General features: G+C 40.9%; 1 protein-coding gene across 2 annotated transcripts in view; it reads left to right on the top strand.

The window, feature by feature from the left end:
• The window catches only part of Eprs1 (glutamyl-prolyl-tRNA synthetase 1), a 71437-nt gene that overhangs the window by 10922 nt on the left and 33081 nt on the right, over positions 1-27434 (top strand). For both annotated transcript variants that reach the window (XM_059280160.1, XM_059280162.1), the window contains exons 5-17: positions 755-894; positions 1883-1977; positions 7212-7338; positions 7989-8181; positions 10396-10567; positions 13669-13902; positions 15208-15292; positions 16357-16416; positions 21574-21684; positions 24039-24175; positions 25232-25439; positions 26340-26452; positions 27154-27271. In XM_059280160.1, coding sequence (XP_059136143.1) covers positions 755-894; positions 1883-1977; positions 7212-7338; positions 7989-8181; positions 10396-10567; positions 13669-13902; positions 15208-15292; positions 16357-16416; positions 21574-21684; positions 24039-24175; positions 25232-25439; positions 26340-26452; positions 27154-27271 — 1793 coding nt within the window. The remainder of the gene's footprint in view (positions 1-754; positions 895-1882; positions 1978-7211; positions 7339-7988; positions 8182-10395; positions 10568-13668; positions 13903-15207; positions 15293-16356; positions 16417-21573; positions 21685-24038; positions 24176-25231; positions 25440-26339; positions 26453-27153; positions 27272-27434) is intronic.

The raw sequence follows: 27434 nt of genomic DNA, 5'->3' as shown, positions 1-27434 counted from the left end.
CTTTTCTGGAACTCACTCTGTAGCCCAGGCTGGCCTCAAACTTACAGAGATCCACCTGCCTTTGCCTCCCAGTGCTGGGATTAAAGGCGTGTGCCACCACCACCCGGCTAGATTGCCTGTTTTAATGGACGCTTTAGACCTATTACAAACTTAAGGTGTATGAATTGGCTGACAGAATTAGGAATTTATGGCTTACTCTGAACAGCATCGTGGTTGTGTAGTTGAAATGGGCTGACCAGTGGCTCTGTATCCTATCAGACGTTACAGAGTGGGGAGGAAGTGGGCTTGATGACCCGCTCGTGCACTGATGCTGCAGTAGTTAACTGCTCCTCGGTTGGCTTGCTCGGATTGTTTGCCCAGCTGACCCACTGTGGATTGAAGCACTGGCCTTACACTGGGTGTGGGGTGGGAGGAGGACAGGAGCCAGTCTTAGAGAAGCTGAGTGAACTGAGCTGTGAAGTGTTTTAGCGTTGGTTCTCTTCTGAGGTAGAACTAGGTAGCTCCAGCTCTTGGCTTGTGACCCACCCTTCTGTCTCAGCCTCCTGAGTGCTGGGATGGTAGGAGCGCACCTCCACACCTAGCCTTGATCTAAAAAGTATGTACTTCGTGACTCTACAAGATATACTAAACTTAGGGTTCCACTGTAGAAGCACAGCTGTAAGCTAATCTCATTCTCGTAGTTTAACTGGGATGGGAACTTTGCTTTAGAATTTGCCAATTTAGTAAAGATTTAAAAAATTGTGTTTACCAATAGGAAATGCTGCATGGCAGGAACAGTTGGAGCAGAACAAGACTCTGGTCCATGTTAAACGCTGGTTCGGCTTTCTTGAAGCCCAGCAGGCCTTCCGCTCTGTCGGTACCAAGTGGGATGTTTCAGAACACAAAGCTAGAGTGGTAAGTCTTTGCATTTTGTTTGTATTCATTTTATTTATTTGTGTTTGTAGGTGCACATGAGCTATGGTGTGCTTGTTGAGGTCAGGTCCCTCCCACCTGTGGGTCCCAGGGACTCACCACCTAACTTCAAGCTGGTGGCAGGTGCTTTTACCTGCTGAGACATCTCATGGTCTCTAAAAAAAATTTTTATGCTCATGTTTCAGTCTAACTGAGACTATATCTGAAAAGATTATTATTCTCACAGAAAGCTTATTTTCTGGGGATTGGAGTATAGCTCAGTGGCAGGGTATTTGCCTGGCATAGTCAGGGCCTGGTGTTGGATCCATGGCACTGCTTAAAAAAAAAAATCAGGGCTGGAGAGATGGCTCAGAGGTTAAGAGCACCGACTGCTTTTCCAGAGGTCCTGAGTTCAATTCCCAGCACCCACATGGTGGCTCACAACCATCTGTAATGAGATCTGGCACCCTCTTCTGTATACATAATAAATAAATCTTTAAAAAAAAAATCAAAAAAGGTTATTTCTATTAAAAAAAAGATCTTAAATTCTGTTTTTGTTAAGTGTTTGTATACCTTTAACTGTTCAACTCCATAAAGCCCTAAACTTTATGTCTATAAGATTATGTTCTTCCATATAATGAAAATCATATTTTATCATTTTGTGGTGCTGGGGATTTGGCCAGCTATTAAGAGATGCCACAATCACCTGGTTTACAGCTGTACTTCCTCCTTCATCTTCAATCTTCACTGATTTTGAGACACTGAGTTGAATCCAGGTTTTGAAGAGCCTCTCTGTGAATCTGCAGAGGATGTCTTCCCACCTTTTCAATGTCTCTGCTAACCAGTGTTTGGTTATTCATGTTCTGCTCTAGAGTTCGAGTCTTTATAGTGGACGGATGGTCCAGTCATCATTGTGCTTATGACCAGGGTTTGTAAGTGAATGTATCCCTAAACATTTAGCCATGTAAGTGTCTGCTGTTTTGATTTTTAGGCACCAGACAGAAAACAAGATGTTGGCAAATTCGTTGAGCTTCCAGGTGCAGAGATGGGGAAGGTGACGGTCAGATTCCCTCCAGAGGCCAGCGGGTAAGGAGCCGCCGCCTGCTCGCATGCAGAGATGCTTAGTGGAGAAGCTCTGCCCTCCAAAGACTTACGTTGCTGTGCTCATCCAGAGGATATGGTTTAGGGGGAGTAAATCCAAAAAGCCTCAGTTTAATTATTTACAACTTGTGTTGATTTGTAGTTTAATTATTTACAGCTTTGTTAATTTGTAGTTTTAGTTCATTATGGCAGTAGGAGAGACAACATCTAAATTTTATTTTAGAACTTTAAAAACTCATAGATAGAAAATTTTAAGTATAAAAAAGTGTCCATATGCTTAGGTTTTGCTTGTATTTTGAGACTTTTGCAGCCTTTTTTCAGTAAGGATTTGTATTTATACTTACTCAGTCCTTTCTATTTGTAGTATATGCTACAGTAACATTTATTTTTCTAAAATAAAGGTAGGGAGATTTTGGAAAACCTACTTAGTTCTTTCCATAAATTTACATACAGATTTCCCAAACCTATTAACTCTTGACACACACAGAAAATAGTATTTGACTCACTCATAAGCGCCCACAGGTCCCACCCTACATTCCGTCAGGCTGAGTAGAGTCTTCTCTGTCATTCTGTTCTCTCTGAAGCTCCCTAGTCAGGCTGGTGATGATAGAATCCTCCCAAAGGTACTAATACAGAGGTGAGTCTCCCCATAGCAGCCTCCCTCAGGAGTTTAGCCTTAGCACAGCATCACACATCATTTTGTAAGTAAGATATTTGTGCTTCCTGAATTTAATTCAGACCTTGCATTTTGTAGTTGAATCTTGCCTTACTGGCAGATCACATGTCTTCTTTCTGTTTTCTGTTTAATAGTTCTTTATTTGTCATTAATAGCAGTTTGAAATTCTACATTTTGGGATGGTGGGATGATAGTGAGACCAAGTCTGATGTAGCCAAAATTCACCTTGAACCCATTATGTAGCAAAGCTGGCTTTGAACTCCTAATCTTACTTCTGAGTGCTGGGATTACAGGTATGTGCCTCCACCCCAGGCAGAATTCCACATTTTATTTTGACTTTTCTAAGTTTGTCAATTCAGATTTTGAACTGAGTGCTAGGTAGAAGAAAAAGAAAGGGCCTACAGAGATGGCTCTGTGGTTAAGAGCATTGACGGCTTTGCTAGAGGACTCCGGTTCTCTTCCCAGCACCTGCGTGGCAGCTCACAACTGACTGGAACTCCAGTTCCAGGAGAGCTCTAATGTCCTCATCTGGCTCTGCAGGTACCAGATACATAGACATACACATACTTGTGCACATACACATCTGTGTGTTCACCTTGTGCACGCAGGTGCCCAAGGCATTGAGGGTACCAGAAATTGAACTTGGGTCCTCTGCAAGAGCAGCAAGTATCTTAACCACTGAGCCATCTCCAGCTCCTAAAATTATTATTTTTTTTTAAAATGAAAGAAATCAAAGAGAAATATTAATTAAAAAATGTACAGACTTGATCAATGAATGATTGATTGATACTTGACAAAGTGAAATTTGTCACATATAACACCTTACATGGTTTTTCCGTGTACATTTTGATCCCTGATATTTTGTTACTGTGCACTGTGAAAAGTCACAGTTGTCCTTTTGAATACCGACCTTAATGGCTTGGTAAAAGGTACTTTTAAAATAATATTTGTAGCTATGCCGTTTATCTTTTTTTTCCCCACCATTGTCATTTATTAAAATGGTGAGTTTCTCTTATTTGAGTGTTTATAATGATATAACTTCAGAGGCCATGCTCTAATACAGTGCAGGAATTGGAGTATAACCCAGCAGCCAGTCTTGCTTAGCATTCTTTTTTTTTTTTTTTTTTTTTTTCCGAGACAGGGTTTCTCTGTGCAGCTTTGCGCCTTTTTCCTGGAACTCACTTGGTAGCCCAGGCTGGCCTCGAACTCACAGAGATCCACCTGGCTCTGCCTCCCGAGTGCTGGGATTAAAGGCGTGCGCCACCACCGCCCGGCCTTGCTTAGCATTCTTACTTTTGATCGCATCCCCACATGCTGTGCAATAAACTGTTTGATTTCTTTTTGTGTGTGCATGAAAACCAGAAGGCTTGACTTTGCCTCCTTGCCTTTTGTTTGTTTTCTGATCTTTTACTTTATTTTTGAGACAGAATTTCATGTACCCCAGGCCACCCTCAGACTGCTTTTGAACTTAACTATGTTGCTGAGGGTGACCTCAAATTCCTGATTCTCTAGAGTGATGGGTTTATGTGCATGTGCCACTATACTCATTTTGAGCAATGCTGGAATTGAACTCAGGGCTTCATGCACGCTAGGCAGGCACTCTACCAACTGAGCTACACTTCTAGCCCTTTTCTGGTGTCTTGAGAGAGGGTTTTACTATGTGTGCTCTGGCTGAGTTGGCATTTACTATGTAGACAAGGCTAGTGTTGAACTCAGCATTTCTCCTGCTTCAGCCTCCAAGTGTTGGCATTTCAGGTGTGTGTCATCACACTTATGTGTACCTATTACATGCAGACACTACCAGATGTTTCACATACAGTAGCCCATAAATCTGCAACTCTTTGAGCAAAGGCACTGTTACTCTTTTATACGTGATTTCAGAAACTGACTCACACTGTGTGTTAGTAATGTGCCAGACTTAAATCTCTGCCATCTGTTTCTAGAGTTCTAGTAACTAAAAATTATACACCCACTCCGTGTGTGTGTGCGTGTGCGTGCGCGTGCGTGCGTGCATGCGTGCGTGTGTGTATGAGAGAGAGAGAGAGAGGGAGGGAGGGAGGGAGGGAGGGAGGGAGGGAGGGAGGGATGGCAGAATGTAATGTGGATCACTGCCAAGTATGTATTGTAAATCTGTTTTTAGAGCTGACTTGATGTCAGTTTTCTCTTGAGAATGTTAACCTTAGGACTATTTTAAGAGTCTTGGTTGTTTCTTGAGATTTGTATTCTTAGGACTGTATACATGTTTTCCAAGTCAGACATGTCTTTAAAGCATAAGAGTTTTTTCCTGTCTATCCTCAAATGTTGTGAATAAAGCTAAGCACATTAACTAATAATAGGTAATCAGTGATTGTGGGTGAAAAAATTAAAACATTACATTTATTTGCATATGTGTCATATGTGTATGTGTATAGGCACACATATGCCACATGTGGAGGTCAGTTGACAGCTTCGGAGTCCATTGTCCTCCACCATGGAGGCCCGGAAATTGGACCGAGGTTGTCAGGCTTGGTAGCAGGTGCCTTTCTTTACCAATGATCCATCTCTCCAGCCCAATATTTCTCTTCTTGACAATGGTTATAGCAGTGTTCCTGAATGCAGCACACTCATGACATTTTCACAGTGTCTCAGTTTCTCTGTGCAGCCTTGGCTACCTTGGAACTCACTTGTAGACCATGCTGGCCTCAAACTCAGATCCGCCCGTCTCTGCCTCCCAAGCACTGGGATTAAAGGTGTGCACCACTATGCCTAGCTTATTTTATTTTTTAGATTATTTATTTTATGTGTATGGGTGCTTTTCTTGCATGTATATCTGTGCACCACATGTATTCCTCTGGTGCCTGTGGATGCTAGAAGAGAGTGTCAGATCCCTTGGAACTGGAGTTACAGACAGTTGTAAGCCACCTTGTGGGTGCTGGAAACAAACTTGGATCCTCTGGAAGATTAGCCAAGTGCTCTTAACCACTGAGCCATCTCTCTAGCCCAGACAAAAATAGCCCTCTATTTTAAACAAGTTTGTTTTGATTTTTTTTCGAGACAGGGTTTCTCTGTGTAGTTTTGGTGCCTGTCCTGAATTTAGCCCTGTAGACCAGGCTGGCCTCGAACTCACAGAGATCCGCCTGGCTCTGCCTCCTGAGTGCTGTGTTAAAGGTGTGCGCCACCACCGCCAGGCACAAGTTTATTTTTATAGTAATTTTAGATTTATAGAAAGTTGCAAAAATAGGATAGAAAGTTATATATGTTGCATTCAGTTTTTCTTAATGTTACTCACTTAACTATATATTTGGGGGTTCCCTTTGTTTTTTGCTGATACATAAATTTTTTATTTTCTGTGATATCGCCCAAGATACCCAAACAGTTCTCTGGTTTATATAGAAAGTTGAATCACCAATCTAAATGCTGTGTGAGTGAATGTCTAAAGAAAACTGCTTGACTTAGATCTGGGCATACAGTTGAGTGAGAATGCCTCTTTGACATTGGCAAAGCACTGGGTTCAATATCTAGCACCACAGAAAGGTTTTGTTTGTTTGTTTGCTTGTTTTCAATTTAAAAAATAGTGCAGTGTCATAAATAAGGGTTTGTGTTTTCTCCTCCCGTATTGGTATATTAGTTGAGATCAAAGATGTGCTTTCAAACTAGGTAACTATCATAAAACATTACTTACTGTAGCTACCACAGAAACTAATAAACATCTGTGAGAGCTATTTAAACTTGCTTTGTAAGTGTTTAGCCTTGCCTTATGCCTTGTTTTCTTCCTAGTTGACAATCTCTTTAGCAGTAAGAGCTCAGATCCTTAGGTCAGGGTTATGTAGTCCAGGCTGTCCTGGAACATGTGATCCTCCTGTCTGCCGCCAGTGCCTCTCTGCTGCATTGATGGAGGAGGCCATTGCTATGCAGTACTGTCAGCGGTGATTTTTTTTTTTTCTCATTGTCAGATGCCCATAGGAACAAACAGTATGTTCCTAGATTCTGGTTTGTAGAGTTTGGTGCTAGATTGGACCTTTGAGATCATTTAGTTAAAATATTTTCATTGGCACCTGAGAAAACCAAAACAAAGGACAGTAATCAAAACTCACTGCTTTTTCGCTGTCGCAGTAATTTTCGTGTTCTCCGACTTAGCCATCACCGTGACTGACTGACGACTGTCTTGGGCGCTTCTCTCTGAGTGTGAGGGTTTGTTCCCAGCAGCCGCAAAGCAGAGAGGTGGGCTCCTGGGCTGTGCCAATAATGGTTTCAGAACCTTTCCTGTAAATGACCATGCCTCTTGGAGGAAAGAAAAGATTGTTCTTAGGGTTGTTATAGTTGTATACCTCCCCTCTAAGAGTTTACTACGTAAGGAGTTGTACCTTTTGGTTACACTGCCCACGGTCAAGTCTGTTGTTTGTCAGTCACATTTTCTGTTACAGCACCTGTTGGTGGAAAGTAAAATGACTGGGGACTATTGTATCGGACGTTTTGTTTAGTTCTTACCTCCTCGAAGAGGTTAAGGGTAAGAATCTAGTTGAAGCATGTTAATGAGTTTCTCTGTGAAATGTTTTTGTTTTAGTTACTTACACATTGGGCATGCAAAAGCTGCTCTTCTGAACCAGCACTACCAGGTTAACTTTAAAGGGAAACTGATCATGAGATTTGATGACACAAATCCTGAAAAGGAAAAGGAAGATTTTGAGAAGGTAATTTAAAGTGTAGTGATGACCTTTTTCTCAGAAAAGTTGATGGAAATTAGAGTGTGATCTGATACCTTCATGGTATGTGAATAAACTTGGTCTCATAGCTGCCTTTTCCCTCATCTGTCTGTTTCATGCCTGAGACCTAAGCCAAAAACAACTGTGCTCCCATACCAAAAAACCGGAGTTAATTTTCTCTTTCTCCGGTTGTCGTAGAGTTTACTTGAATACTGCATTTTCCTTTGAATACCAATTTAACTGGAAGCAGGTTTCTTCTTATGTCACAGTCTTAAGTTTATGAATGAAATTAAAACTGCACAGGTATTGTAAGGTGTGGTTTTCTAGCCTCGTGGCATCTTTGTTCTGAAGGACTTGTGATGTGTGCACTGAGGGACCAGTGGCGCAGAGTCACACAGTTCCAGCTCTCAGTAACAGAGCTCCAACTTGAGATCCGCTTTTGCAGCTGGAAATCTGGAAGCCAGTGCACTGATTAGCTTTCTTCTTTTTTGACCTGACATCGTGCATCATCCACAATCATTTTCAGGCTATTTAAGACAGATAATGTTTTATTATATTTGCCCAAAATAAAAATAGTGGGTTGAAAATGTGTGAGAAAATGACAGATACACTGATGGTTACTTTGATTCCTCCTGCAGGTTATCTTGGAAGATGTCGCGATGCTGCATATTCAACCAGATCAGTTTACTTATACTTCAGATCATTTTGAAACTATAATGAAATATGCAGAGAAATTAATTCAAGAAGGGAAGGCTTATGTGGATGACACTCCTGCAGAACAGATGAAAGTGGAACGGGAGCAGAGGGCAGAGTCCAAACACAGGCAAAACTGTAAGGCTCAGTTGGTGTCAGCTTTTAATTGATATCTTTTATTTCTTTTTTAAATGAAAGATGTTCCTTAAGACCATTTAAGGCTATTTTTTTCTCTAATTCTTCTGCCCTTCTGTGTTTGTCTGATGCAGTCTTTCCGTGTGTGTGTGTGTGTGTGTGTGTGTGTGTGTGTGTGTGTGTGTGTGTGTGTGTGTAGCCTAGGTTGGGTTCAAATGTGAGATCCTCGTGCCTTGGCCTCCTAGTGTTGGGATTATCCGATGTGTCCTTGTGCCATGCTTGCATTTCTCCTGCTTTTTTGGCCTGGGGAGTCTAATCTAGGGCCTGTACTTGCTAGGCCACTGAGCTTACTCCCAGTTCCTGGCCTAGCTTCCTACAACCTTGTCTGCATTAGAACTGTGTGCAGAGTCCTCACTCTCACACCTCATTTCTGTATGCAGTCTTTTGCATTTATTTCAGTTGGAGGGTTTTTTTTCTGTAACATTATAGTTACTTTAATTTAAATGCCCATTAGTCCTAAAATGTTTGGTAATGCTTCGAGCACCACAGCATGTAGGTATGTGTGTGGTCCATATGATGTAAGTTCATTATCATCTGTATTGGTGCAGAATCACGTGCTTCTTTTAATTATTTTTACACTGTTGTGATCATATCTGACAGAAGCAGCTTAGGGCCATGAGGTTAAGCAGCCAGAAGCTTAAGAGGGTATGGTCAGCTGTTAGAGAGCAGCACTCTGTCATTGTTGCTGGGAGCTTACAGTATGGCTTATTTATGTGCTAGTGACTTGGGTAGCATCGAGTGGGATCAGAATTGATGCTGAACTATTACACTCAAAGATAAAACCCTAATCTTGTACCAAAAGTTCCATAACCTCCCCAAACTGTGCCAGAAGCTGGGGATCAGGTGTTCACACAAGGAGCCCATGGGAGACATTTCACATTCCAACAGTCATAACCAAATAGAAAGGCTACCATATAGCCCAGTCTGATGTTGAACTTGCTGTCCTGCCTCAGCTTTTCTGTGCTGGGATGACAGGTTATATAGAGTATGTAGATCACTATCTTCGGTCTAAGAGACTACCTTACCTTTCTTATTTGTGACTTGTCCCTGAGCTTACAAATCAAACTTTTGTTTTGGTTTTTAGTTTTTTGTGTGTGTTTGTTTTTTCAAGACAGGGTTTCTCTGCGTAGCTCTGACTGTCCTGGAACTTGCTCTGTAGACTAGGCTGGCCTCAAACTCAGAAATTGCCTGCCTCTGCCTCCTGATTGGTGGGATTAAAGTGGTGTGCACCACCACCACCCCCCCTGGCACAAATCAAGGTAATTTTATTCACTGCAATATGTTGCTGGAACTTCCACACTGTATTTAAATCTAAACCATCTCATTTGGGAAGCATAGTAAATTTTAGTTGTTACAGCAAACTTTTTTTTAACTGCAATTTCAAAGGGAGTTAACTGGATTTTGAGAATTATATGTATTTATTTTGATTGTAAGTGAACCGTGTTATAGCTTTAGAAGTTTCCACAGGAAGGTACTCTTTAGCAATTCTTTCTTATCCTGATGGAACAAGCTTTTGATATTCTGAAGCAGGTAGAGCTGGAGCCACTTAGTGTATAGAGTCCTTTTTGCAGCTAAATCCCTTTATGTCTTGTACCACTATCTGTTTCCTGTGATCGTTCATTTTCATGGAGCCAAGCATTTCCTGTGCCACACTGGGGAGCCTAAAGGGACTTTGAAGGAGCCTGAAGGCCAGGCCATCTGTCCCCTTGCTAAGATGCAGCAAAGGAAAAGAGTGTTTCTACTTAAAGACACAGTGTCAGACTTGCAAGTTGGAGAAGGGCTGACCAGTTAGTTGTGCCTTGATGGGAAATGGGGCATAGCGGGTGAGAAGGAAGGCTTCCTCTTCTGCTGTATTAGTGAAATTTATTGCCTTTATCTTTTCTGCAACATTCGTAGAGTCTGTTTCCTGAAGGTGTTGAAGTTTGTTGTTGGTCTGTTTGTTTCTGAAATAGAGTTTCACTGAGTAGCCCTACCTGGTCTTCATGTTCCTTCCTCCTACCTCAGCCTCCTGAGTGCTGGGGATACCACCACCATGTTCTACCGCACCCAGCTGTTAATGTTACAGTATTTCTAAACCAATGGAATGTGTGTGCAGTAAAAACAAAAACAAACCCTTGTAACAGTCAGATCAATAAGAATACACTTGTTATATTACAGCTGTTGAGAAGAATCTACAAATGTGGGAAGAAATGAAAAAAGGAAGCCCGTTTGGTCAGTCCTGTTGCCTACGAGCAAAAATTGACATGAGTAGTAACAATGGGTGTATGAGGGACCCAACCCTTTACAGATGCAAAATCCAGCCCCACCCAAGAACCGGGAGTAAATACAAGTAAGTTCAATGCTTTGCCCTGTCGGGTGGCCTGGCTTGGCTTTGCTCCTGGTCGACATGGAGAGGAGTGGTGCAGAGCAGTCGGGGCCAGCACCTTTGCCCTGCGTAGGTGAGTGGCTGAGTGACCTTTTCTGGAGGCATGCAGTGCAGCCTTGCAGGGATGGCCTTCTCAGCTCTCTAAGAACATTTTGGTCTAGGAAAGTCCTCGACACTTTGTGATGTTTGTGGTTTTCCTGTCTGTCTTGATGAAGTGTGTAGGTATATCTTCAGAGAATGATGTGTCTCTTCTGAGTATAAATTGACACAGTAATGATAGTACAGAAATTTCCAGGAATATAAACAAACCAAGAAAAGAGCATGTGTGTTTTAAAGTTTCAATTATTTTTCCTTGGGGGGTTTACAGATGATCACATTTTGTTTTCTTTTGTTTTAAAGTTCCTGGTTCTAAGGCCTCATGCTGGTCAGGCAAGTGTCCTGTCACTAACTAACATCTCCAATTTTACAGTCTTTTTCTTTACATAGGATACCCTTTAAAAGTCTATCTTTGTTCTGTAAAATATATGCTCTTTCTTTTTATTTTAATAAACTTTTATTATAAAAAAAACTTGAACCACACCTAAATTCTGTACAACTTAATGCACCTCTATAGTTAGAATAGCCATTCTGAAGTTGTGAAGCTTCACACTGAACTTTATACTTTCACTATTAAATATATTTTTATGTACCTGTCCACCACCAAAAATGAAAGATCCATGATAGGGTTAGAACTAGGAAAACAATTAGCTTTATATCCTTTTTATAACTTGTGTCCGTTACCTGCATTCAGTCCTTCCTCATCTCCTATTAGAAACTCATTCTTGTTCTCTTTTCCACATGTTCCCATGTGTACATTTGTTTACACATATACATGTATTATTACTAGTATTCAAGTTCTTCATATGAGAGGGAATATGTAATACATTCTAAGTCAGTCCCTTATCCTGCAATTTTTTTTATTATATCTTTTCTTTAGAGCTGAATAGTATTTCATTTTTTGTTTATACACTAAATTCATACTATTCATTCATCTGTTAATGGAGTTGATGGACAGCTAGGTTAATTCCAATTATTTGATAGAGTGAGTAAAGTAGCAGTAAGCATGGGGGTATACATACATGTGTAAATGAGTATGTGCCCAGGAGTGGAATAGCCGGGTCATATGGTAGTCCTATTTTTAATTTTTTGAGAAATCTCCAAACTGATTTCCACAATGGCTGTATAAATTTGCACTCCCACCAGCAATGAGTAAGGGTTCCTTCCTCTCTACGTCCTCTCCAACATGGTTGTCAGATTTCATGATGCTAGTCATTTTGTTTGGGATAAGGTGGTATCCCAAAGTAGTCTTAATTTGCATTTCCCCTGTGGTAGGAATATTGAACACTTTTAAAAGTAGTTATTGACGTGTTTTATAAAACTATTCAGTTCATTTACTTATTTCTTGATTGGCGAGTTTATTTCCTTCGTATTTAATTTCTGCAGTTCTTTGTAAACACTGGGCATTAGCCTCTTGTCTGCAGTGCACTGAAGTGTAGCCAATGAAGATTTTCTCTTTGTGCATTGGGTTTTTTTGTTTGTTTTGTTTTGTTTTGTTTGAGAAAGGGTCTTATTTTTGTAATGTAAGCTGGCCTTGAACTCACAGTGATTCTCCTGCCTCAGCCCTGAGTGTTGGGATTATAATCATGAGCCATCTTTCTTTTGTTTTTTTTACGCTCTGAAGAAAGCCACTGCATATGAAACCACTGTACCTTCTGCAGATTGGCAGATGTGACTGACAGCTGGTTAGTTTTTGTTTTGTTTTGTTTTTTGTTTTTTGTTCTTTTTGCAGGGGGAGTTGAGACAAGGACTCATATAGCTTAGTCTGACCTTGAACTCATGATCCTCCTGCCTCATCTCAGGTATTGGGAGTATAGATTTGCATTACCCTGCCTGGTATAATTTACATCTTGAGCTGAATCAAGTGCTCCCTCCCCCTTCTCTTTGATGATGCTGCCATAAACCTAGGACCTTACATCTACTAGGCAAGGGCCCTACCAGCTGATGCAGGGAATGCTGTCCTGCTGAAATAGAGCTGGGCAGAAGTTCAGTGGTGCAGTGCTTACGTCACGTTCAGAAGATCCTGGGTTCAGTCCCCAGCACTGGTTAAAAACATAAGTTCCATCTTAAATGAAATGTTCTATTGCCTGCCTGTCTGCCCTCATCCCTTCCTTCTACCAGAGTTCATTCCTTTTTCCTTGAAGCAGTGTCTGTCACACTTTGTAGTTCAGACTGGCCCTGAACAGTATATATTTGCTGTTACAGAAGTACTGTAGAATTTGCCAAACTAATACTGAACTATGTACTAAATTGCAAATTTGCTGACTTATTCCAGTGCTTGGGAGGTAGAAGACTGCCATTAGCCCAAGGCTAGCCTGGACTGTATAGTGATTTCTAGGTCAAGCAGGGCTATATAGTGAGACTCTGTCTCAAAAAATAAAACGAGTGGGGCAGGAGAGATGGCTCAGAGGTTAAGAGCACTGAAAGTTCTTCTAGAGGACTTGGATTCCCAGCAGCCCATGACAGCTCACTCCATTTCCAGGGGATCTGCTGCTCCCTTTTGGCCTTAGCAGGCACCTCACTTACACAGTGCACAGACATATACATGCAGGTAAAATCCTGAAAACACATAACATAAAACTAATGTTAAAAAATATTTATTTCGACCTCATAATACTCAAAGTATATCAAAACATTGTTAGCGTTTTTGTTTTTGTTGTTTTTCTTGGTTGGTGTGTGTGTGTGTGTGTGTGTGTGTGTGTGTGTGTGTGTGTGTGTGTGTGTGTGTTTAAATGGTGCATTTTATGCAGCCCAGGTTGGCCTGGAGTCTGTAATGATCTTTCTGCTTCCATCTCCCAAAGGTTGGTATTTCAAGTGTGAACCACCATGTCCAGGAAAAACAAAACAAAACAAACCACTCTTAGTATATAAGGAATTATATTTTAAATGAGTATGATTGCTAATGTTTACGATGGGGAAGATACAATCATCTGTTTATTCAAAAGAACATTCTCTTTTTTTCCCTTTAGTGTTTATCCAACATATGACTTTGCCTGCCCTATAGTGGACAGCATTGAAGGGGTTACTCATGCCTTGAGGACAACAGAATACCACGACAGAGATGAGCAGTTTTATTGGATTATTGAAGCTTTAGGCATAAGGAAACCATACATCTGGGAATACAGTCGCTTAAACCTCAACAACACAGTGCTGTCTAAAAGAAAACTCACGTGGTTTGTCAATGAAGGACTAGTAGATGGATGGTATGTCTGATATCACCTAGAGTTGACAGAGCAGTAAGGCTTTGGTGTAGCAGAGATTTTTTTATTTTAACTACTTGTAGGTGTCAGGTTTGACTAGGAAGTAGTGTAGTGGATAGACCTGTAGGCCTATAAGATTCCTAATTCATCTCTGTTTCCGACAGTGCCTTAGGGTCTCTTTCTCCCTTGGTTTAGACGTAAACATGGGTTGCCTGCAGTAGACCATGTGAGAAAATGAGACGTGCACCAGACCACATAGAGTGGTTGTGACTCTGTCCTCACCCCACAGCCTCCACTCAGAAGTGACTTGAGGCAAGGGTGAAGTGGTCCCAGCCTCAGGGCTTAGCCCTCACCTTATTTGCAGAACATGAGGTTCCTGAGAGTCAGAAAATTTCTGTAGGTAGGAGTCACTTCCATGGGATTTTTGTAAGAAAGGTGAGTGGAAAAATGGAAATCACCTTGTAGTCATGTACTTATATAAATGGTGCCCATATATCTGGATTTTCATGGTTTTAAATCTGAAAACTATTTTGCCTGAATTAAGAAGAATTTGTGTGTTAGTTTATACTATCGGCATAATGGTGGCCAGGAACAAACATCTATAATTCTGTCACTCAAGAAACAGAGGCAGGAGAATCCTGAGTTCAGTCAAAGCTAGCCTCTTTTAAAAAGTAAAAAACAAAAATGATGACTAAGATTATATATTATGTACTATGTATTATGTATTAGATATATTCTGGGAAAATTCAATTATACAGCCGATTTTGATAAAAGGCAGGCTCATCTTGGGCATTATCTTTGTTTAAAAGTATAATTGTACTGAAATTTTCAAATCCTTGCCAAATATCAAAACTTCCATATATATTCTTGTGTATATATTCACAAACAGTTGACATGATTCTATATTTTGCCTGGTTTTATTTGAGACAGAGTATCACTATATAGCACTGGTTGGCCTAAATCTTGCTTTATAGACCAGGCTAGCTGTGAACTCACGGAGATCGCTGGCCTCTGCTTCCCAAGTGCTGCAATTAGGGCGTGCACCATCACACTCTGTCAAGCATTAACAAGGGACTATCAGTTATTTGATTTGAAATAGCCTTTCTATAGCTAAGGCTGCCCTTGAACTCACTATGTACCTCAGGCTAACCTTAAATGTGTGATTCCTCCTGCCTCAACCTTACAGGTGCTGCTATTACAGGCCTGTGCTACCACACTTCGTTCTGAATCTAATTTGTTATGCGTTAGGGATCTTCTCTCTGTAGTCAAGTGATATAAACGTGTGTTAACAATGTGCGTATTTCCCAGGGATGACCCTCGGTTTCCTACAGTACGAGGAGTTCTGAGAAGAGGGATGACAGTGGAGGGGCTGAAGCAGTTCATCGCTGCTCAGGCAAGTTAAGGTTTCTTTCCAGCTCCTCCGGATTTCCAAGCATTCCTATTAATACACCTTTTGTTGTTATCCCTGTTGTTCTGTTCCGTGTGTGTGTGTGTGTGTGTGTGTGTGTGTGTGTGTGTGTGTGTGTGTGTTGTGGTTCACTGTGAGATTTTTCTTTTTGAGATAAGGTTTCACTCTGTAGCTCATGGTGACCTTGAACTTCTGGTGACCTTCCTGCCTTAGTTTCCTGAGTATTGGGACTACAGATACATAATCCCATGCCATCAAGGATGGTCCCCCTCTCCTCCCTGGTGGCTTGGTAATTGCTCTGTAATCGGGTTGTCCTTAAGTCTGTAGAGGTCTTCTTGCCTCTGTCTCCCAAGTGCTAGGCTTAGGGGCACATGTCACTGTGTCTACCTAAGAGTAAAACTTTTCTGAAGGGAGTAAGTTAACATTTTATGTTAACATTTTATAATAATAAAAGATTGGGACAAAAGTGTTTCCATGCAGTGGGAGGGCAGTTGTTAACTCTGGCCAGCCTACACAATGGCTTCCAACAAGAAACTGCTGTTGGGCTGGAGAGATGGCTCAGAGGTTAAGAGCACCAAGTGTTCTTCCAGAGGTCCTGAGTTCAATTCCCAGCACCCACATGGTGGCTGACAACCATCTGTAATGAGATCTGGCGCCCTCTTCCGCATACATAATAAATAAATAAATTAAAAAAAAAAAAGAAAAAGAAACTGCTGTTACGGCTACACACCAAGGCTGAAATTTCAGTGGAAGTAAATGTGCAAGTATTTATTGTTCTGTTTGTTATTCTAAGCATGCTTGACTTGAAGCAAAGTCTTCTTCTTAGTATTTGTTTATTTTTTAGTTTATATTTAGCATATGTATGTGTGCATGCACATGAAGGTCAGAGGACACCTTTTAGGACATTGTTTTCTCCTTCTACCATGTCAGCCCCAGGGGCTAAACTTAGGTCATCAGGCTTGGTGGCACACACCTTTACCCACTGAGCCATCTTGCCAGCCTACTACTTGGTATTTCTTATTCTTAAACTATCCTTATTGCTTTTCTAGGGCTCGTCAAGGTCTGTGGTGAACATGGAATGGGACAAAATCTGGGCATTTAACAAAAAGGTATGTGATCCTCACCTCTGCCTCACTCTGAGTAGTAGACAGTAGAACTCACTGGTGTGCCTGTAACAGATCAGGCCTCTGAACAGTGTTATCATTTAACAAAAAGGTACATGATCCTCTGCCTCACTCTTGAGTAGTAGGCAATAGAACTCACTTGTGTGCCTGTAACAGAGATCAGGCCTCTGAACAATGTTATCACTGCAGTCTTCAGGAAAATGGAGTGTTTTCCTTCTTTAAATGGATAAGGGCACTAAGCCTATTAATCACCCCAGCAAGGAACAGTTATTGAAGCAACAAACTCGGATTTATGGGAAATGGTAATAGTTTTTCCTTAAATTTCTTATGAACACTCTGCATTTCATTTTTCTGCTTTCAAGCTGCGAGCTCTCTGTAAGAAGGTATCACTTCATACTTGTATTGCCTCAAACATAGCTTTTAGCATAGTACATGTTACAATCTGAGGAGTTATATAGCTTCGAAGCACAATCACATTTCTGTAACTACTTATTCAATCAACCTGTTGACAGTGCATCATCCCTAGTTTGCCAAATATGTCCTCTGTTCTTTGTGGCAAAGCAAAGGGAGACTTCTCTAACTCCATTCTGCTGTTCCTTTGTGTGCTGAGAGGACATAAGAGTTAAAAAAATTACATATTGTATTGAATTGTAATGAAGGTTGGCTAACTACAATTGCTATGCTTTCAGCTTGAAAAAAAAAAAAACAACCCAAAGCTTTCTTAATTGGAAAATCAAACCAGGAATCATGCATATTGATATTGTTAATCCCTAATTGGAAGCAGATGCTTGGACACTATAATAAGGCGAATCATTAGAATGCACGTTCTGCACTGCGGTTTCTGTGATTGTGTTCTGTAAATTCTTGACATTGCTGCTTGGTTGTGCTGATGTCTTGCCTCAAGTAGTTGCTTGTCTCGCATGTGTCTTGAATTTATTTAGTTTTTTACTTTTAGTGAGTTTTTTATATTAAGGAATCATTAATTGGTTCTTTCTGTTGCTGCAGTTACTAATAACAAACATGAGTAGAATTTACAAACAGTTAATATTTGTGTACCTTTTTAAACTCAGCCTTTATAATTCTAAGTTTTAATCAAGCTATATGTATGTATTTATTTCACATATATGAAATGTATTTCTCTGGGTCACACGATCCCAGGGGCTCTTCCCCTCCACTTTCCTCCTTGTAGAGAAGCTGCCGAGTTTTCAGATGACTCGTGCGGCGTTTGTTGTCCATGCTCTAGGCATGTGGGAGACTAGATGGGCTTCCTTCAGTCGTCTTCCTGTGATTAGAAATGAGGTTTTGGTCTTTTGCTCATAACAATTTGGTTTCCTTCTGTCACTTGTTTTGTTTTGCCTGCTCCCCTTCCCGAATTGTTTGACTCCTGGTTGTAGGAGTCTGTGAGGTCACCAAGTTCCTTCCAGGTGTTCAGGTACTCTGTTATGTTCTTCAGCTTACTCTCGGAGACATCTTTACCAGAACCTTTTACGCTGCTCTGGTGGTGTGCGTTGGTGCTCCAGTGCTTTGGGGGCAGAGCTGTGCATCCAGATCTCTTCACATCACCCTGGGATTCTCTTTTCTTTCTTTCTGTGATGGATCACCTATTTCCTGGATGGTTTTGATTTGCTTGTACTGGGTCTCTGTGATGCCCAGCTGGTCTCAAGTGTCTGGATTTAAGTGGTCCTCCTAGCTCAGTCCTTAGGAGCTGGGACCACAGACGTGCATGCACTACCATGCTAGCTGTTCCTTCCTTCTAACCATCCTTTCTTTTGTTCTGCACTCTATATGGGATAAGGAGACCTACTGAGACCATTTCTATGACATGTGACATATTGTATGATGTGTGCTGCATGGACCAGTCTTGAACTTGCAGACACAAAGTAACCATCCCACTTCAGCTCCTGAGGAACAAACAGGGTCTATGGGTGCTTACCTCTGTGCCAGGCTTATAACCTGGTATGTGTGATGGCTTTATTTCTGGACAAGAGCTTACTCTGCACCCCAGGATCTTTCTGCCTCAGTCTGTGGGCTACCATGCCTGGCTGACCTGTTCTTTTACTTGGAAATTTTAGTATACCTTGGTGTATGGGTCTGTTTTCATCATATCCATTGAGTTCTAGCCTAAAATCTCACTCATTCTTTCAGTTCTGAGGTTTCCTAACACACACTCCCCTTTGTTTTTTGAGACAGTCCTAATGTGTAGTCCTGCCTGGCCTCAAACTTAGAGTGATTCTCCTGCCTCTGTCTGCCTCACAAGTGTTGCAGTTGCAGGCAACTGTAAATCCTTTTCCTTTTTTGCTTCCCTCTCTCTCCTGTACTCCCTCTCCTCTCTCCCATGACTACGTGCACTGCACATATTCTTCGACCCAGCCTTTCTTCTCTCTGGACATGTGCAGACATTGGGCCTCCAGATTTATTTTCTCTCTTGATTTTTGGCTCTACTTTTTGATAGATCTATTTAAGTTCCTTTCCTGTTGAATTTCTCATTTTTACTGTCATATTTCAGAGACCTTCAAATAGCTTTCAGTGCATGTTGCATGGTTTTGGCATTAGTAGTGTCATGTCGTCTGGGTTATCTGTTTAATATGGAGTGCACAGGAATGACGAGAAGTTTTTCCTGTAGGATGAGCTGGCTGGGCCGGTGAGAAGAACTCCATGTAGTCACTTTAAAAAAATTATTGAAAGGTTTTCATTTTTTCATTTTTATTTTGTTTCATGGGTGTGGATATTTGGTTCACATGTATGTCTGTGCACCAGATCCTCTGGGTCTGAATTTGCAGCCAATTGTGAGCTGCCCTGAGGGTGCTGGAGATAGAACTCAGGTTTTCCAGAAGAGTAAGTAGCTAGTGCTCTTAAGCCTTGAGCCATCTCTCCCCCATGTAGCCAGCAGTTTTCCCAGAGGAGTTCCTTTTGTCACCCCTTGAATGTGAAGGTCCTGGCTGTCAGGGCTCTAGAGCTGACATGGGAAGTCTAGGAAGGACTACACCACCATCATCCATCCACTCTTTCCTTCCTCTGTTCCTGCTGTGTTTGTTTGTGTGACATCCTCCACAGGCTCACGTGTTTGGACATCCTAGGTGGTGATCCTCTTGGGAGGTTGTGGCTGTAACCTCTAAGGGCCGGTGTCGTGGAGCCAGGCCTCTCTCAAGTCTCCTACAGCCATCCCAGCAGTGCCACTGAGCAAGTGCTGAAGCATAAACCTGGGGACGTTTCCGATTCACCTTGTAATACCCTTCTGGGGCTTTTTCGGGCCTCTTTTGGAAATTCGTAGATTCTTTGGAGTCTTTTGAAAACCACTGGTCCAGAGTCTTAAGAATTATATAATTTTAGAGCCAAAGAGGACTTAAATTTCCTTCCTTCCTTCCTTCTTTTTTTTTTTTTTTTTTTTTTTTAAGATTTATTTATTTATTATGTACACAGTGTTCTGCCTGCATGCCAGGAAAGAGCACCAGATCCCATTATAGATGGTTGTGAGCCATCATGTGGTTGCTGAGTATTGAACTCAGGACCTCTGGAAGAGCAGTCAGTGCTCTTAACCTCTGAGCCATCTCTCCAGCCCCCTTCCTTCCTTCTTAAGATGAAGCCTCTTTAGGTTGCCCAGGCTGGTCTCAGCTCCTGGGTTGAAGTGATATTCCTGCCTCAGTTTCTAAAATAGTTAAAATGAACAGTTATGTTCTACCATTTCTGGCTATGAACTCCAATTTTTTAAATAATTCATGGTTCTCCACACTTGCTTGATCAATTTTGTAGAATGATTTTAAAAAACACATTTCCAGACTTTGCCTGGACCATTTGAATCATACTTCTCTAGGGCAGCCTAAGAGTCTGTGCAGACAGTGCCCTAGGTTATTAGCCAGCTATGGAACCTACCCCCCTTCTTTTCTTTTCCTTTTTTTTTTTTTTTTTTGGTTTTTTGAGACAGTCCCTACATAGCCCGGGCTGTCCTGGAACTCACTGTGTTGACCAGGCTGGCCTTGAACTCATAGAGATCTTCTTGCCTCCTGAATGCTGGAATTAAAAGCGTATGCCACCATGCCCACTTTTGACAGTTTTGCAGGTGAGGAAGTTAGCTGCAGTGAATGGAATTAAGCTTCTCAAAGTTGTGCTGCTTGTTTAAAGATATTTTGGAAGCTTGAATTTATCTGACTGCATTTGTCATCCATCCATCCATCCATCCATCCATCCATCCATGCATTTCTTTATTAGAGGAAGGGTCTTCTCATTACCAGCCTCCCCATACAAGGACCTCCAGTATGAGACACAAGCCCAGGCCTGCATCTGCCTTGTGCTCATTTTCTCCCAGGTATTTAGTATCTAACCACTTCTATTGTGCTGACTAGTGGATGTTTTTCACCGGCTCCAGAAGAGGAGGCTACTACTATTTTGGAGCTAGAATAGGTTGTTCTTTCAGCTAATCTGCAGATACCTACTGGATGCCTGTCCATGCCAAGTATGTGTTAGATTTGGGAATGTAGTGGTTTCTTTGTGTGTATACACATTGAGTGTCCCTTTTCCAAAACACTTGAGACCAGATGTGTTTTTCAGATTTCTTACTCCAGTGTAGAGATCCACCTTGTGTGTGGCTTGTAGCTCAAAAGGACCACCTTGTTTGTTCTTGTAAACTACAGGGTTGCCTTATTATAGTGACCTAATGCTATTCTGCTATGGATGGTGCTATCATGCTTAGCTGATTATAGAAGTGATACTTGAAACTCTTAATGTCTCTACTCTTCAAATGGATGTCTCTCCAGCAATGCAAGACTGAATATCAAATTACCTTTAGATCTTAATTTATAAACCCTCACAGGATTCTCCTCATTTCTAATACTGCTAGATTTAAAGATTATTTTCAAATTATTTCTGACTTGTTTCTTTTAGTTTCTTTTTACCTGCCAGTAGTTATTTTGGGAAGAAAATCTGTGTCTATTAGTTTGTAATTAGTTTTTTATTTTTCATTTTAAACTTATCTTGAGTGACAGTTAAATAGTAAAGAAGTAACAAATTAAATATGAAAGAATTAACAGATAAAAAATTAGTAAATGCAGTAACAAATAAACCAGTTAGTATTCCTGTGCTGTTACTCTTTTTATTTATGACGTGTTGCTATGTATTTCAGTATGCACATGAGGATGTTTGTTGCAGGTTATTGACCCGGTGGCTCCCCGGTATGTTGCATTGCTGAAGAAGGAAGTGATCCCAGTGAATGTCCCAGACGCGCAGGAGGAGATGAAGGAAGTAGCCAGACACCCCAAGGTCGCCCTGCATTGTGGCCACGGTGTTTTCTTCTGGTTTGGGGATATTTTCTGTTTCATGTCATTTGTCAAGATTTGATACCAGTTGGAACAGATCTTTGTGTGGGTTTCTTGCTGAAGTAGTTGATTTTCCTAGTAATGCCCAGCACATGACAGAACTGTTACATTCAGTCAGCACTTACTTTCTGTTATGTAGAGACAGCTTATTAATGTGTGAGGAGGCCTTTCCGCTTCCTTCTTAGAGTCATTCTGAAGGTGAGGTGTTCCAGTTCACATTCTTACCTGTGTGTGGAAGCTATGGTACCTCTTCTGTCAACATTACACCTTTGTCTTTCACTCATTAGACCCCTAACATGCGCACACACATGCATGGTTGTCAATCAGTAAGTAAGTGCAATAATGAAGTAAATACATACTATTTTTAAAGTCCTGAAACTTAATGAAGAAGACATTTTTTTCTTCATCATCATGAACTAAAGTAAACTTTATTATTATAAATTGTTACTTTTCAAACTGAATGAAAATGAGATTAGGACAAGACTAAATTAAAACAAACATGCATCATGCTCCTTTTTTTTCCTCTCCAAGAGGGATTAGGGACTACTTATATTTGCAATTTTTTTATTATTTTATTTTTTGAGATTACATCATTTTCCCTTTCCTTTCCTCTCTTCAAACCCTCCCATAAACCCCTCCTTGCTCTTTCAAATTCATGGGCTCTTTTTCATTAATTGTTGCTCTGTGTGTGTGTGTGTGTCTGTGTCTGTGTGTGTGTCTGTGTCTGTGTCTGTGTCTGTCTGTCTGTGTCAGCTCTTTCCTGGGGAAGCTATTTCTCCCACGCTCAGCATTCCTTACTTGCCTGTAGTTCTTTGTGGTTGAGGCCTCCTCGTCTTTCCTTCTTCCACATTAGCATGTCTGTGGGTGACATTCTTTTCAGCTCATGTTTAGACAGTAGTATTGGTGAGACTGCAAGGCTGTGGCTTTTCTTGGTGTTTCCTTGAATGAGTGAGAACTAACTTACCCGTGGGTACAGGATAAACATTTAGAGTGTACTTCGGGATTAGGCTGGGTTAGTAAAGTATCAGTTGTAGGTTCTTTCTCCAAGATGTATGACTTCACTATCACCATGTAGTCGGTAGGGTTCCAGGACCAGAATGATTTGTTAGGTGAACCTTACATCCTATTAGAGAGCTGTTGGTTACTGCCAAGGTATGTGTGCCACTAATACACCCTCGGGTCTATGGTGCCATACTGGTTGTTATTGTGGTTCATAGGCATCATACCTGGGTAGGCCTGTTGATTGCTTCTCTTCTTTGGAAGCTTGCATTCTAACTGGGCCTCAAGTCTGAAGTGTATGGTATATACAGCAATAGGAATTTACCTCTGGGGGCTCAGCAGTCAAAGGCAATAGTCAATAACCAATAATGCCGGAGTCTCCTGGACAACTCTGACCAACAACTCAAAAGAAGGCTCCTAGTGCTTGCTGTTAGGTTTTTTTTGTTAGGTAGATAGTTATATAGTATGATTCCTTAGGACCTTTTCAGAAATCATTACTCCCTCTTTCTGTCCCTTTTCACAATTAGAGCCCTCCCCCCAGTTTTCCCATTTCCACTTTCAGGTAACTTATACCCTGCTCTTACCCTCCCTTATTCCCGTCCCCCTGAAATGCCCCGTTTTGCTTTTCCTGGTTTCTGCAGTTGCTGCAGGTTATGCTCTCATGTCTGAAAATGTGGAGCTAGGAGCCTCAAATGAGAGAGGTATTCCTTTTAAAGTCTTCATCTCTCTCTTCGTGTGATCCACAGTGTAAAGCAGAACATTTTGCCTGCCTACACATACATGGTACTTTCTCAAAATTTGTCTTCTAAAACACAAAGCTTTACACTTTTCTGCTAAGTTGGCATCTGCTGTCTGATAGTGTTCTGTGAGGATGACTATTTTCTCCTTTGATCCAAAAGCAGTGAGACTGAGGATTGCAAGATGGTTCTAGTTGTGGGGTAACTACTGTGCGTTTAGCCCTGAAATCAGGGTTCCTTTAGACTAGAAGCATTTCGGATGGGCTACCTGGTGTAACTCTATTACAGTGACTGGTCCTGTGTCAGATGGGCTTCAGAGTGTGGGTTTTCTGCTTTGAGGGCACTGTGTGTGCCTGTGTGATGAGTGTGCACTGTGTAAATTCCAAGAACAGAACTGGGAACTCGGGTAACACTTGCCCTTCCTGTTTAACAAAACAAGCTTTTAACTGTATCATGAAGAAACTCTGTTTGGTAAAGAATACAGTGGGGAATGGAAGATTTGCATTCTGCACTCAGTAGTTTGTGGCTAAACTCATATCCTGCTTTTCTTATGATCATTCAGAATCCTGATGTTGGTTTGAAGCCTGTGTGGTATAGTCCCAAGGTTTTCATAGAAGGAGCCGATGCAGAGACTTTCTCAGAGGGTGAGATGGTCACATTTATAAACTGGGGCAACATCAACATTACTAAAATACACAAGTAAGAGTTTTTTGTTTATTTTTCAACTATGTGGGGAAAAATTCTTTCATTTTTCTTTATGTATTAAACATTATCTAATTCAGACCCTGACTAGTGTCCTTGACATAGGTGCTGCTGACTAGTAAATTTGCCCAGATGGAGGCATTAGTTTTTAGATTTATGCATTTTTATTTTTTGTGTATGAGTATTTTGTTTTGCGTGAATGTATGTGTACTGTGTGGTGCTTCGTGCCATCAGAAGTCAGGAGAGGGCATCAGATGATCCCTAACTAGAGTTATATGATTCCTAGCTGCTGTGTGTGCTAGGAACCAGTTTAGATATAAAACAAATAGTTTGTTTCAAAGCCCTTTTTTTTTTTCTTTTTTTTTTTTTTTTGGTTTTTTGGTTTTTTGAGACAGGGTTTCTCTGTGTAACAGTCCTGAATGTCCTGGAACTCACTCTGTAGACCAGGCTGGCCTCAAACTCATAGAGATCCACCTGCCTCTGCCTCCCAAGTGCTGGGATTAAAGGTGTGTGCCACCACCACCCAGCTGTTTCAGAGCTTTTTAATGGCATTTCATTCAGTAATTGATAAAGGATCCTTTGGATAGGATTTATATATATGTAATCTTTATATAGTTTATCTTTAGCTAAACATTTAAAATAGATTGGCCGATGTTAATGGTGAATTTTACTTTCTAGTAAATATTATGTGCTGTTTAAGAGTTACGTAAGTTCTGAAATCTTAATTATGTGGTCATTGTCCTATGTGTGCCTGTAATTGTTAACTTAGCATTGCAGGTTTATAGTGCTTAGTAGTCAGGTGACTTTAAATTCCTAAGTGTGTTTGTGTTTTTCAGCAGATGTGTACAGACCTTGCTCCAGCAAATTAGTAGTAACTGACAGCAGTTTGCTCCATTCATATATAACTAATGTCTGTCAGACATACTAAAAAATTATGATAGATGTTTGATTTGAAATTTTCCAAGAGAATTCTTCTTTCACCTTACTACAGAATAATGCATTTCTAGCAGTTTACTTTCATTCTTTTGAATGCTTTTTGATCTTTTTATCTAGAAATGCAGATGGAAAAATTGTATCTCTGGATGCAAAATTGAATTTAGAAAACAAAGACTACAAGAAAACAACCAAGATCACTTGGCTTGCTGAGACCTCCCACGCTCTCCCTATTCCAGCAGTCTGTGTCACTTACGAGCACTTGATCACAAAGCCAGTGCTGGGGAAGGACGAGGACTTTAAGCAGTACGTCAACAAGGACAGCAAGGTACCTGAAGAAACCCAATCTCATCCTTTCTTACACCAACTCAGCATTTGGAAAGCGATTTTAAATGTTTTAGTTGCTTAGCTAAAATAGAAAGGGCTTATAGAAATTTTATTTCAATATAAATATGTACTTGGGCCTGATGGCTCATGCCAGTAATCCCAGCATTTGGGGATTGAGGCAGGAAGATCATGAGTTTGTGGCAAGCCTGGGCTACAGAATCATATTGTCCCAAAAAGCAAATATATAGCTCAGTGACAGAGCTTTAGCCTAGCATGTACAAGGCCCTGGTTTCAGCTTCCACACTGAAACAAAATCAGTGGAAACAAACAAACAGAAAAGATATAAAGAGTAATGTTCTATTTTGTAAATGAAGTTAAGTAACTTGCTCGAAGATGCAGTAAAGAGGAGAGGTGGATTAAAACCTGTGGATCCTGCTTACAGAGCCTTTGAGTGTTGCTGTACCTTCCCACTGCATTTCATAGGTATGGTGGGAGCTTATTTTCACAGGACTGCCAGTCAAATTATGAACAAAGTTTCCTAGAGCTATTCGGTTCATCAGTGTTAGGTTTTAAAAATGTGAAGAATGTTCTTGCCTGTAATCCTAGCATTCCTGGGGCCGAGGAAGGAAGATTGCTAGCTCCAGGTTAGATTTGGCTTCATGGTGAGAGGTCGCAAAACAAAGCCAACCAATCAAAATACTCAGCACTGGAATTAAGTGTGCATTCTCACACTAGCATTTTCATACGTGTCATGGGGTCCTACTCAAAGCAAAGGCTTTACCGAATGAACCAGTTCTGTTTTAAGCAAGCATAGTGCAGTGTTGGAACACTCCTTACAGTTTACAGTTATGTTAGTGCTCTGCTTTGAATACGTAAATTCGATTCTGTATCATTTTCATAGCATGAAGAACTAATGCTAGGGGACCCCTGCCTTAAGGATTTGAAAAAAGGAGATATCATACAACTGCAGAGAAGAGGATTCTTCATATGTGACCAGCCGTATGAACCAGTTAGGTAAATACTGTGGCCTTGTTTGTAGTTGGTTGGGTGGTGATGAGGATTGAGCCTACAGTCTCACAGGCAAGCGTTCTACCCCAGCTGTCTTTTAGGTAAATAAATGTAACTTCCAAACAGAATCTCTGAAGTTCTCACAGTGACTAATTTAAAAGTTGAACTTGATTTAAACGCTGTGTCTGATCAATTCCTGCTCAGTTTAATTTGATCTTCTATACTTAATATTTCAGACTTGAGTAATTAGTAAGCAACGCACACTGGACATTAGTAAGTTATTCAGTTCTAAAGTGAAACATCTTGCAGTTCCCATGAGATGTGAGCAGGTAAAGATCTTGTGCTGGAAGCAGCGAGATCTTGAAAACAGTGCCCTTCTCTCCCCACAGAAATACTGGAAGCAGTGTGTGTAGGATGATGATAGCTGATGTGGCTTTGTGTTGTTCACTGTAGAAGAGAAGTTTGTTCAGGACTGCTTAGGTTAGATTCTCAGCTCAGGCTGCTCTCTTTAGACTAGACCTCTGTTACATTAGTACAGGAGAGACCAAAAAAAATCAGGCCCACTCTTAGGTAAGTGGCATTGCCACAAGAATGCACTATAATTTGAAAAGCATTAACTATGTATCATTGAATTTATCTAGTAATTCAGTTCTAATTGCTGTTTAGATAATTTTGTTCAAATAAACTTTTGGCTGTTTTCTTTTTAGCCCATATAGTTGCAAAGAAGCCCCATGTATCTTGATATATATACCTGATGGTCACACAAAGGAAATGCCAACATCAGGATCAAAGGAAAAGACCAAAGTAGAAACCTCAAGAAAGGAGGTAAATGCTGACTCCTACAGAGGGCTCTGAAACCTGTAAATTTTATATGCCAAGGCTTAGAAATGTCTTTTTAAGAGGTGGTGGTTTTTCTTGCCTTTGAGATTCTGGGATTGAAGAGGACACCAAGTGCTGCTCTGTGCTTTGCTATTTGTTTCTGTTATCT

The sequence above is a fragment of the Peromyscus eremicus genome, chromosome 15, assembly GCF_949786415.1.
Source record: "Peromyscus eremicus chromosome 15, PerEre_H2_v1, whole genome shotgun sequence".
Classification (NCBI taxonomy): Eukaryota; Metazoa; Chordata; class Mammalia; order Rodentia; family Cricetidae; genus Peromyscus; species Peromyscus eremicus.
This window is presented reverse-complemented; position numbering and strand designations above follow the sequence as displayed.